Source organism: Miniopterus natalensis, chromosome 1 (assembly GCF_054644295.1).
Source record: "Miniopterus natalensis isolate mMinNat1 chromosome 1, mMinNat1.hap1, whole genome shotgun sequence".
NCBI lineage: Eukaryota > Metazoa > Chordata > Mammalia > Chiroptera > Miniopteridae > Miniopterus > Miniopterus natalensis.
Genome location: NC_142081.1, coordinates 156,296,647 through 156,310,011, shown reverse-complemented (window position 1 = coordinate 156,310,011; position 13,365 = coordinate 156,296,647). Strand labels below are relative to the sequence as shown.

Below are 13,365 nucleotides of genomic sequence, written 5' to 3'. Positions count from 1 at the left end.
AGCAGCCACCCACTCATCCTACAAAGCTTAGCTGAAGTCACTGCCCCAGGAAGCTTCACTGTGAGCTCCGGGAAGACCCACTTGCAATGTACATCCCATGCTTGGCTATCTACCGAGAGAATGAACTCCCAAGAAATAAGACTACAAAAGCCATAAACTCCAAGAAGAGTGTTTACTGAATTTTTAGGGTAAAGCTAAAGTTTCCAAGGGGGGCAGGGTGTCTCTCTGTGGGATCCCCAATAATAATGTTTTCTTTTGTTTTGTTTTAAGGGAAAGAATTCAGGGAAGAAAATAATAAATCAATACACTGTCTGGATGAAAATTTGGGACTTTATAAGGCAGATTTTCAGAGATACATTTTCTTTCATTCCAAACAAATAAGAAGTAGAAACTCTGAAGTCAGGGCGAGAGCCACATTTATCCCAAGAGCTGACAGACGGAGAGCTGGGAGGCCAGGCAGAGAACCTACCAGCATTGGCTTAGAATGTCATTGTATTAAAAGAGCTAGAAAATGGGGGCCCTGAGAAATTAAACAGTTTGCTTAAAATTAGACCTTTATATTAATCCACAAAATAACAAAGCCAGTTGTTCCTGAAGCAACAAACTCTGTGGAAAAGCCATGACTATTATGTCTCTTAGAAAATCACTGCCCATTTGCATGTTTATAAAGCTCTGCATGGTTTTGGAGTTAAAAAATACAACTTAATATCAGCACAGAAGCATTTGTTTTTTCTCATAGTTTTCACTATCCTACAAATCCAGGATTTCCTCGAATCCACTTTGGAAAATGCACTGATCAAAGCTAAGAGACTTTCTGATGTTTAAGTGAGAATGGTAGTAGCATTTAATTAGAACATTTTATAATGGAATTTGAAGTGTAACCCATAATGACCTATGCACAAAAAGAGATAATAATCTTTATATAAACAGTTATTTGTAAATAACTGTAAAAAGAAGAAAAGGCAGTTTTCAAAAGCAAGGAAGTGCTGGTAAAATACATTGTGTTCAGTTAATCTGAAAATCTTGAAATGTGTCATTCCTATATAATCTGTTGGTATCACAGGGAAAAACAAAGTAAAAGAGATCACTACACAGTGGCTTGGAAACTGCCCCCAAACAAATCAATTTCAAAGATATTTATTATTGGCAGGCTTTCCGTTTTAATAAATCCATTACAAAATAACTTTTAAAACAATTCTCAGGGGGCTGAATTCTCAGGAGTTGAAAAAGGTGAAAAGGTTAAGAAATACAAATTGGTAGTTACAAAACAGTCACAGGGCTATAAATTACAGCATAGGGAATACAGTCAATAATATTGTAATAGCTATGTACAATGCCGGGTGGGCACTGGCAATAGCAGGGGGATCGCTTTGTAAAAACTATGACTGTCTAACCACTATGCTGTACATCTACAAGCACACATGAACAATTAGAGCTATCATTTGTTTTCTAATTTTGTATCTGGATGGAAGAGGGAATAACCATGGAAGCTACTTATGTAGCTTATGTTAGGTTGCAAATTAACCAAAGCAGACACCGCCAAAGCATCGCTTAGAATCCTTGATCATTTCATTTAAGGTATCTTTCAGAAGACAATGAAAAGAACTACAAAAGCTTCACACACCCACACTATCTCCACAGAGCTCTACCATCTACTATTAAAACATTCTTAAGGCACTCAAAGACGCTGTTTCATGATATTACAGTAAAGAATTAATTTAAAATAATAAATAAAAAGGCACATGCACATCTGGCAACTTCTTGGTGTAGAGTTAGGGAGAATGAGAATGTAAGCTTCACATCGAAACAAGTGTCTTGCACATAGAAAGGGGTGTGTGTGTGTGTGAGAGACAGAGACAGACAGAGAGACAGACAGAGAGAGGGAGAGAAAGAAAAGAAATACTTTACAGAAATCATCCAGGAAATACCGAAGTTCTCTTAAAACCAAAGAAAACAATTCAAACATGCATAAGGCTACTTAGGAAAATACTCAAAGTACATTTTTCTATACAGAATTCTAAACAGCCATGAAAACAATCATGCAACTCTCCCCTGGTTTGATTATGCTCAGCTCTAAGATCTAGGCAAACAGGAATGACAACAGGAAAAGAACGTCAAAGAAGTACATAAAAACTGGGATATCCTATGGAAGAAATGTTGTCAAATGTACAAATGCATGATCCCAGCTTCAGATACAAGGTCCTGTATGAGACAGGCCCAAGCTGACTGTTCGTGTATGGACCGAGCATGACATTCCCCTCGGACCTCTCCTGCATGAACATCCAACAGCAGCACTCATGGAAGGTGCTCCCCATTTGGGGTGCTATACAGCTTTCAAAAGCGTTTTCTGAACACTTGGCTTCCTTTCTTAGAATTCAAACCCTGTGTTCAGAAATCAGGATATGCAGCTAGAGGATATGAACGTGCTAAAAAGTTTAGTGGTTAGTTTTTTCTTTCTTTGAATGAGTCATGAGTAGGAAATTCAGAAAATCATACTAACAGAATATGAAGTAGATGGACTGGGGATGATAGGCAATTAAAACTATTGATTTTCTCTTTAAAAAAATGCCCCTATTAGGAACATTGACAAAACACTATGCATGTCCAGGGACAATATGCATTTTGTATAACAATATTATTATCCCAACTGATTCCAAAGAGTTGACTACAATAAAATTAAAACAAAAATACATACTTTCTAGACCTACAGGCCTAATCTTTATCATATTTAAGCTAAGCATAATGGAACACAGGTCAGAGGAAGCACAGAATTTAACGCAAATCTGGACTTGCATAAATGTATGAAACGCAGCCCTGGATGCCTGGTCCCAGACCTTCATTCAGTTAACTGTATACAAATTCAGACTTTCCCAGTTCCTTTGTTTTTATTTTCCAGAACTATTATCAGTACATGAAAGACTTCAATCACAAAAGGGAAATCATTTCATTGTTCACATAACTTTATAAATAAATTAAGGAAAGGTCAAACACATAGACTTCAGTCCTCTGAGCTGCAAACTGCAGACTCAGGGCCAGATGGAACTAGATATGATAACACGAGATCTGTATCATTCGCAGAACCTAAGCGCCTCTCACTTCTGGTTGGGCACACCTCTGTGTAAGCGTTAGGTGGTGAAATAGGTACCAAAGTCATAATGCTGGACAAATCTTCGTGAAGCCCACAGGTTAGTTGGAGAGACAAACCTTAAACAAATCATTACCAATGTGAATAGTATGGAAGGAAACTACAACAGAAACGTGTCAAACTAGGAACTAACCTGGTCTAGGGTTCTGAGAAGACCTCCTTGAGGAAGTACAAGAAAACCCAGGGAGGGGGTGGGAGCAGAGTTAGTGGCTTCTTGCAAAAACAAGAAAAGACAACTTTGGCTAGAAGAGAGTTTGAGGAGACTTGCTAGCACCTGAATAAGCTAAAGAAAAGATATGAAACACAAATTTCTAAAAAGTAGTAATTCTCTTTATCACAGAAGGAATTGGCCATCTGTTGGATGACTAACAAATTGGTCATTTGTTGTATCAATTCTTTCTAACCATAGTTTTGAACGAGTAGCATTTCAGATGTCTACGAAGACTAAGGTGTGAAAGTTAACTGAGGGGTCCAGTCAGCAACGTTAGTACCCAGATGCTGGTCAAGGCTGGGAAGCCAAAACTCTTTTAAGGGTTAACTGGGGATATATCAGAACATTGGGGTAGAAGAAATGTATTTTCTAGTCATCCTGGACACATTACATTTTTGAACTTCCTCTACATCTGATTTCCTTTACTTCATTAAAAGCAAGTTATAATATACAGTCATAAACTCTGCCAAATATAACTGAAATTCCAGATAAGAGAACCATAGAAGTATAGAAACAAACCGGAGACACTACTGTACTTGCAAAATAACTACGGAAAGGAGAAATCACTCAAAAATTTCAAAACTGCAGGAATAGCATGTTTTAATCTATCTAGAAAATAATCACAACAACCATGCTAAAAACAGAACAGTCACAGAAAGGGGGAAATAGGTCTCCACAATTTTGTTTCCATGTATTCAGAGTTAGGAAAAAAATAATAATCATGGGAGAGGTGACAATTTCATTTACTGGATTCTTTTGGAATATTCTACACTGGGAATTAGCAAACTATGGCCCAAGGGCTAAATCAACTCCTCTACTTCATAAGGCCTCTGACAAGCTAAGAAATTTTTTTTACATTATTACATAGCTGAAAAAATCAAAAGGAGAATACATTTCATGAAATTCACATTTCAGTGTACATATTTGTGTTGAACTCAGCGATGCCCATTTGTTTATAGAAGTCTGTAGCTCCTTTTGAACATCATGGCAGAGTTGACTAGTTGTTACAACAACAGTATAGCCCCAAAGCCTGAAATGCTTACTGACTTTTTTACACACACACCCAAAAAAATTGCCAACCTGTTTTATAAAAATCAACTTAGGACCTGGTTACAAATGGTGGGTTGTGCCAGTGTTCAGGCTGGGAGGAGACAGACTTGGATTTAATTCTCACTTCTAGCTTTTACTCAGCTAGGAAACTGGACAAGTAACTTAATATTCAGGGCACAGTGAGAGCTGAAATCAGCACATGTTCTGCTCATCAAGCCATATACCCTTGCTGAGGGCTGGGTCCACCTAAAAGAAAAAGTACCTTCTAACACATTTGCATAAATGTGCACTAATAGTTGAAGGTGGCTCTCTGTTCCTCAGTTTCCTCATCTATAAAATTAAGGTAATGGCAGCGGCCTCCTCTTGAGTTTTGAGTATCACACGAAGTTATAAAGGGATTAACTCATATATAGTGCTTAGCACAGTGTCTTGCATTTAATACATGCTCAGAAAGCATGTTCTCAGTATTAGTATTCCAAGTGAGTCTGAAGAAGAGCAGTGGTTTCAAAGGGGGAAAGAAGACATCTTTAGCAGGGTTTTTTTAAACAGAGACACATTTAGGAGATCTCTTGAGATGGAAGAGAAATGACTGCCGAAATACCCTCCTCAGGCTCTAATCTTAAATCTCTTCCATTTAAACTTTTCCCACTTTTAAACTAGATATACAGCTACTTTCATTCATTCATTTAACAAATAAGTTTGGAGCATGAGCCCTGTGCAAGGACCAGGCATTGGGAGAGGGGTAATAAGTAAGGTATATGCCCTGCCATGAACATCTCAAGACTGCTGAGAAAGGCCCAGAAGTCAACAGGAAATGACAGCTCAGTGACATAAGTGCCTTAACAGGACTGAGCCCGGATGTTCTTAGAGCAGAGAGAGAGGCTTCTTTGTCTGAAGGACTGCCACAAGAATTAATCAGTTGCTAAAGGAATGGTGTTTTACTTTGTTTGGTTTTCAAATGCCTGTGAAAATGCAAAGCATCACCCTATAATGAGTAATATGACTAAGTGCATCTCACCTAATTATCACATCTGAATGTGCCAGAAAGGCTGGATATCAATTAAATACAGTGCCCAGGTAGTCTTCATAACATTACCCACTGTCCTCTTCTGTTCTGAATGGAGCGTTAACACATGCGTCAGCAGGTACATCTCATCAGCTCCAGTCTCACTGTTTATATCTATAAAATAGTAGTATTTCTACCACACACAGAGGAATCTGAGTTTGGACATAATAGGTAAATTTAATGAGAAAAAAGGAATATTCTATGATTATTGTGATTATAAGGTGAATTGCAATATTTATTATCCTACAATAATTAGTGCAATAATAAAATTCACACAGAAGACTACAAACCATCAACCTGGGCCGAAGCGTCAAGGTCGCTGTGGCCCCTGACCTTTCCCCTCCAGCTCCGAGGGCCTACGGCTGCCTTCCTTTCGCGCGGCAGTTCCGTCTCCTCTGGCTTCTTTATGGGGTGAGAGTCCTGGCTATTCCATTTCTCTGCTGTTCCTTCCTTCCTTCACTTCACTCTACTGACCCAGATGGTCTTACATTTAAATGTCCTCAGCTTGGTCAACTGTGACACAGGTTTTTTCCTGACTGTGGGTCCCTGACCTCCCTTTTTTAGGGAATCCACTTTAGAAAATTTAGAATTACAATATCTTTCTCTGCCACTTTTAAATATATGTAAATTTCCTTTGAAGTCAGTTTCCAGTTTTACAGACCCCGGGGGAATGTCTTCCTTGACCCGAGCGCCATCCCTCTGAAACATAATCATCGCAGAAGGTCCTGTCCCTGTCTCCCAGTCTCTACGGGAGGGTAGGAGCCTAACTTTGATGGGTCCTTTGCTCCATCAGTACCTTCCATCGGGAAGATAGGAAAAAGATTACTCTCCTTCAGGTAAGGCCAATGAGCACATACATACAGGTGCCGGCAATTCCCTGCACCCAGCTCTGAAAAGCTCTCCGGCCCTGTGCCTCTGCAGAGTTGAGTTCAATCTATTGTAATAGTCTTGAATAAGGTCTTCCCTACCTGCTTGACTTTGTACAGGGTAATTTTTCTTTATCACTCTGTATTCCTCCCACTTTAAGGAAGAAAGGAGGGAAGAAGAGAAGAGGAAAGGAGGTGGGGAGGGGAGGGGAGGGGAGGGGAGGGGAGGGGAGGGGAGGGGAGGGGAGGGGAGGGGAGAGGGAGGGAGGGAGGGAGGAGGGAAATTATTATAGCTATCCTTTCCTCAATCAAAGTATATTTTAAAATTAAAATGGCAGAGAAAACAATTTCCAAATAAAAATACTTTCAAGTTGAATAAACCTAGCGTTATGAAAAATATAATCTATTTTTATTCCTTTTTATTAGTTTGGATATCATTAGTTTATTATAAAATATGTACATAGAAATTATTTACATGATGAAAGATTTCAGAGCTTCAGTGGAATGATGCCATTTCAACAGTGACTTATTTCAGTGTACATACTTTTCAAGAATGTCACCATTTCTAAGGAACAAATAAAATAATCTTTATTATCTAGAGCTACTTTGGTGCCTCCATATTCTGGGAGAAGTACTTTATCTCCAACTCTCATGCTAACTGGTTAAATCTCTCCACCCTTGCCTTTTCAGCCCAGTCCAGCAGTTAGTAGTTAGTTGCAATACTTTTCCTTGAGACTTTTCTGGGTGCATAATGTCTCCTTTGGTTACAGTTTCAGTTGCACGCCTTTGAATGAGCAATCAAAGAGGGGAAGACACTTTCTAAATGCCCGTCCTGCCATGATTCCCCTGCGGAGGTTCATACTCTGCCCTCTCCCCACAGCCACAAGAGGACGCACAGATTGGTCCTTCAGACGTGAACATGGGAGATGTCTTTCATTTTTTCCTTTCAACCCTGACATCCCTACATACTGGAATTTAGAAAACACAGACCTGAGGGATGAACTCCAAACATTTTTTTTTTTTTAGGCTATTGATAATCTGGTCTAAATTTTCTATTTCCAAGCTTTCCTACCACTATTTTCACTCTAAATATATCTACTCTCAATTTCTGTTTGCTACTTATCTATAAAATGCTTTCCCCTCCTCTCCTTTCAAGACCCAAATTATCTTGGTTCCTCCATAAATACAAAACTTTTTTCTGGTACTCTCACTTCTTGCTCTATCTCCCGAAAGGTTTTTATTTTTTTCATTAAATCAGGTGGAATTTGGTTGACTACTTCATTCCGTACACCTCCCAAATGTGCACCACCAATCCAGATCTCTTCCCTAAAACTCCAGGCTTGTATATTCAATTCCCTTTCTGACACTGCCACTGAGATGACTACGTTCACATCTTTCACTCGACATTTTCAAAACAAATCCTCATCTTCTTCCAAAAACTGCTCTACCTGAAGACAACCCATCCTCACTGCTCAGGCAGAAAAGCTTAGAACTATGCTTAATGTCTTTCTCTCACATCCACATCTAATCTGTCTAGGTATCTATCCCATGGGCCTTCAAAATATATTTAAATTCAATCCAACAACTTCTAACCATTTCCGCCACCATCTCCATAGAAGAGCCATGCTCCCCTCGCCTAGGTTACTGAAACAACCACAGAATTGATCTCCATATTTCCACTGTGGACCCTATCTGCAAAGTCTATTTTTATAAAAGAGCCAGAATGATCCTTTTAAAACATTAAGTCATACCATGCCACCTTCCAATGGCTCCCTGTGTCACTCAAAAGAAACACTCGTGTCTTAACGATGACTCACAAAACCCTATGTAATCTGTCTCCCTCCCTCCATTCTCTCCTACTCATCTGAAGACCCACACTCCTCCCAACTACCTCCACCTCAGGACACCAGCCAGCTTGCTCTTCTTTAACTTGCCAGCCACCTTAGGCTTTGTTCCAGCTGCTCCCTCTGCATGAAACATGCCTCCCCTCAGGTGATCTTCAGGGCCCATTCCCACACCTCCCTTAAGTATTTTCTCAAATCTCTTTTCAATGAAAATTACTTTGATCCCTTATTTAACATTACAACTTGTCCCTTCACTCTCTCTCCATCTATGACACAACGGAGGTCCCTTTTTCTGAAATTGCCGTACTCTTAAACCACCTGAAGTCATTCTGTTTTCCTGAGAACCAGCACGATCTAGGAAGACTTCCTTATAAATTCCAGATGAGTCGTTTGACCTCAGCATCCCTGCACACTGCAGTCGTGCATGGTTATAGGATACAGACAAGGTTTGTTTTCCTGATTGCATGGAAAAGAGGTGAAAAAAAACGGCTGGAGGTCCAGAATAGGAAGAACGATGGAGAAAGAATGTCATTTCAGTGAGCTAAACACTGACAAACTATATACCACAAGTGTTTGTAATCTCAACCACATCCTGAGGGGCCAGAGAACCTACAAATTGCAACATCCACAAAGCCTACAAATTACAACATGAATTACAGATGAAAAGGAAAGAAATGCTAGCTTTTTCAAAATAGAAATGGGTATTGATAGAGAGCTATCCAGAGAATTCAAAAGCAACCAAGGGTTCCATACGGGGGGGTTGTTTTCCCTGCAGTGTTTTCTTACAATGGGAAACACAATTATCTCTTTACAGATAATACTGAGTTGTTTTGTTTGTTTTCTGTAGGAAGGATGTCTCTCAAATTAAAAGATCAAAATATAAAACTATGAAACCATGAGATGTGAGAAAGTGTTTAGGTTTGGGATATTGGTTCTTTGAAGGGCAGGAATGTTTTTTACTTTACTTTTTTTTAAAAAAAAAGAAAATATACTCATAAAAATAATAGCCATGTGACCAGTCCATTACAGTGTTCTGTTTTCATGTTCAACAATCTAATATCAAAACTTTCCATAAACCCAAAAATTAACTACAGGAAAAACAGTCTAATCATGGAATTTACATTTCAAAATATTGCATCTTAGGTAATGTAAATCAACCACCTCAACTAAAGTACAGTATCAAACTAAGATATTATTGAGCTATCAAAATCCAATTCCTTACTCATATGAGAAGGCACCAGGACGAAAATGAATAAAATAAGCTCACTAATTAAGATGCACTAATAATTTCAAAAACAGGATAAATGTCTTAGATACAATAATGCAACCTTCATAACAAAAAAACACATTATTCCATTTATATGTTCAATGTTTTAAGAAGAAAAAATGCTTCATTCGGAAATCATTCTCCTACTTATTTTGATTTTAAATATGACCTGAATTTGCCCAGCCAGTGTGGCTCAACGGTTGAGCATCGACCTAGGATCCAGGAGATCACGGTTCGATTCCCAATCAGGGCACATGCCTGGGTTGCGGGCTCGATCCCCAGTGGGGGCGTGCAGGAGGCAGCCGGTCAATGACTCTCTCATCATTGATGTTTCTGTCTCTCTCTCTCCCTCTCCTTTCCTCTCTCTCCGAAATCAATAAAGACATATTTTTAAATAAATAAATGACCTGAATTTTATAAATATCAAAATAAAATGTACACAATCTGAAAATCTCCTTTAAAGGCAGCTATGGGAAACAAAACAAAACCCTAAAATAAATTCTGTAGAAATTTTCCTTGTAATGTAACAATCTCATTTTATTGTTTGCCTTCTTTACTGCAGATGCAACAACACTGAGGATCCATAAATTATTTCCAGACAGAATTATTTTTAAATGGTAACTTTATGCAAACTTTTTACTTACACATTCTGTGGCTGTGACTATTAATGAGCTCGAGATGACAGATTTTCCTCCATTAAAGCTCACTGAAACATCGAGAGTCCTGAAAGAAAATGAAGAAACAATAATTAAAAATAAATACTACTGTGGGATATTTTTATTTCCTTACATAATTCAAAACAAGCCGGAAAGTCTACTTAAAAAGCCAAAGCTTTTGCTCAGTTATCCCAGCTTTCTTCTCCATAATTCCAGTTCTTACTGGAACAGCCAGAGGCAAATTCCTTAAGTGATCTAATTGTTCCTAAAAGTATTAATATAAATAGAAACAGTAAGGAATCCTTGTTGTTTTTTACAGTAATCCTCCCCTTATCTGAGATTTTGCTTTCCGTGGTTACCTACAGTCAACTGTCTCCAAAAATATTAAATGGAGAATTCCAGAAATAAAGAAACGGGTAAGTTTTAAGGTGATGCTGTTGAGTAGCATGATGATTTCTCACCGCGCCGCTCTGTCCTGCCCAGTCACCCCTCTGTCCGGCTTACCCTTGCTGTGTTTGCTCTCCACCCCTTAGTCACTTAGCCCTTTCCATTATCAGGTTGACTATCAAGGTATCTCCGCCCTGGTGTTCAGGTAACCCCTATTTTATTTAATAATGGTCCCAAAGTGCAAAAGTAGTGATGCTGACAGTTTGGACATGCCAAAGAGAAGTGGTAAAGCCCTCCCTTTAAGTGAAAGGTACGTATGCACAGGAAAAACAGGTTCTATATAGGGTTCAGTACTATCCGTAGTTTCAGACTTCTGCTGGGAATCTTGGAATGTATCCCCCGTGAATGAGAGACTACTGCAGTATAAATAAATTAGAAAAAAAAAAATACTTAATCCAGAAAAATGCTGAAATTGCTTCAGGTTCAATACTTTTAACGGGGGGGGGGGGGGGGGGGGGATGCTTAATTCTAATTTAGCTTATTTTCCCTATCTGTAGACATCACTATCATCAAAAGATTCATTAAAGCAAAAGTACTAGGTAACATTTTGTTAATCTGGCTCCTATACAATGCTATGCTCCAATTCTCATAAAATATTCTAAATTCCAAAAATTAATAGCCAGAAACTTTGCCTTAATTACTCTGAATTAGAATTTTGTTATATTTAACAGATTTCTTCTTGATGCTTTGAATTGAGTGCCAAATACTATTAGTTATAGAGAGTTAGGATTAAACAGAAACAATCTCAAGCCTCTGGTAAAATTTTCAATACTGATGCCAGAGAGGGGAAATGAGAAATATTATTTAGTGGCTGCTATGTGCCAGATGCTATCATGGGCATTTTACAGACATTATCTCATTTAATCCTTACGATAACCCTTTAAGTAAGCTGTAGTTTCACAGTTCTACAGATGGGGTACATGAGGCCAAGGAATGTTAATTACCTTGCCCAAAGTGATAAAACTAGGATTCTAACAAATTCTGAACTCTTTCCATCATACTACAGATGCTTGATGAAATGAAACTTCTTAATGTGTTTCTTTGTTCAATGTGATATTGAGCTGTAATTTGCACAAATAAAGAACCACCAGGAAAGTGAATACTAGCAAATGTCTTCAAAATTCTTCTTCAGCCTGGCCTATGTGGTTCAGTGCTTGAGCATCAACCCATGAACTAGGAGGCCACTGGCGATCCCCAGGAGGGGGCATGCAGGAGGCAGCTGATTGATGTTTCACTCTTGTATCAATGTTTCTCTCTCTTTATCTCCCTCCCTTCCTCTCTCTCTAAAATCAATAAAAACATATTTTATATATATATATATATATATATATTCAAAAAATATTTTTAAAAAATTCTTCAAAATTCAGGAATACTCCTATTAAAAACATTTCTTGTAAAATATTCCCTTCAAAAACATTTTGTTTGTCTTTTTTAAAAAAAAGCTTATCTAAATCCACAAAAGAATGAGAACTCAGGGTTGTTTATATCAACTTAAGTGAACTTCTGAACTATTCCAACACAGAATGCCAAGTGGCTGACTTAAAAAAGAAAACTTAAACCTAATTGCTTATTCTGCAAAACTGAGTGCTTTGTTTTGTTGAAGACTAAGCATAGCTGAATCCAAAAATAATCTTTCCCAATTTTTAATTCCTCTACTTTAAAGCACATACCAGAAAGCATGTGACATGGTAGGCATGGTTTTAGTTTGGGGAAATATTATTTGATTTATAATAATGTATGATTATTGCAGATAATCTTACTGATTCAACTTTCAAGGGGTCAGCAGAAAAAAGTTTTTATTTTACAACAAAATTCACTCTTTCTTAGAGTAGAAATGCATGCTGATGAGATCTTGTAGGCAACTGAAATAACTGCACATAATCAATTAATAGTGATAGAACTAAATTTCATATGAGAAAGTTAAATAGTATGAGAAAGTATTAAGTAGTACTGTGCTATATAATTAAGTAAATAAAATTCAATAAGGCCTAATGGTCACAGTGCTTTTATTTAATTTTTAAAGGTCTATGTTAATTCCAAAACAGAAGAATAGCTCAGTGCCATATGTCAGAGCTGTTCTGATCTGAGAAATTTCATACTCCATGAAATATGATTGACATTTCAACCCACAGTAAGCTATCTGCAAGGTATTCATTTGCTGCTGACTTTATGCACAGCCAATAAAAGACTGCCATTTTATGATCCATTAAAAAAGATGAAAAAAATTAAATAAAATTGTGAAAGACATTTGCTGGAAGTAATAAATAATTTACCTCCAATTTGCACATACTGAAAATTAAACTGGCAACTACTCAAAAAGTTATTAAAATTAAGGTGACTTAAGTATTTTAAAATTAAGTGCTACTATTAAATACTCTGCAAAGCTTTTTAAAAGTTAGCTTTATGAATAGTAAAGATTACAAGTTGAAACATAAAGTTTCATGTTTGTGAAGTTTAAAGTCTTCACTTCTAGCTGTCACTCTTCAAACACTTTTAGTTACCAAACACTCTCTAAATAATTCTAATTGTTAGAAAGGTCTCCCTAATACTGAACTGAAATGTGCCTCCTTTACATTCCACTCTTCTTTCTCTTTTCCTTGGGACAATAAAGAAAACGTCAAATTTCTAAAGAAAACATCTATCTTTCACAAGACAAGGCAGACTCGACGTTTGAAGAGAGCCGACGCATCTTGCCTGATTTCTGTCTTTTCCAGAATTTTAAAGTTCATCCTATTTAATATTTTCACACTCGGCAACACTTGTTGGCCACCCTTAGATGTGCTTAAATTAATGGTTGTTCCTCTTAAATAATA

The 13,365-nt window shown here is 37.6% G+C and overlaps 1 protein-coding gene and 1 pseudogene across 2 annotated transcripts in view; both read right to left on the bottom strand.

Moving 5' to 3' along the window:
- ANTXR2 (ANTXR cell adhesion molecule 2) overlaps positions 1 to 13,365 on the bottom strand; it is a 122,056-nt gene that overhangs the window by 69,365 nt on the left and 39,326 nt on the right. For both annotated transcript variants that reach the window (XM_016213072.2, XM_087826753.1), the window contains one exon: positions 10,094 to 10,172. In XM_016213072.2, the coding sequence (XP_016068558.2) occupies positions 10,094 to 10,172 (79 nt within the window). The remainder of the gene's footprint in view (positions 1 to 10,093; positions 10,173 to 13,365) is intronic.
- Positions 6,602 to 7,403, bottom strand: LOC107537093 (10 kDa heat shock protein, mitochondrial pseudogene; annotated as a pseudogene).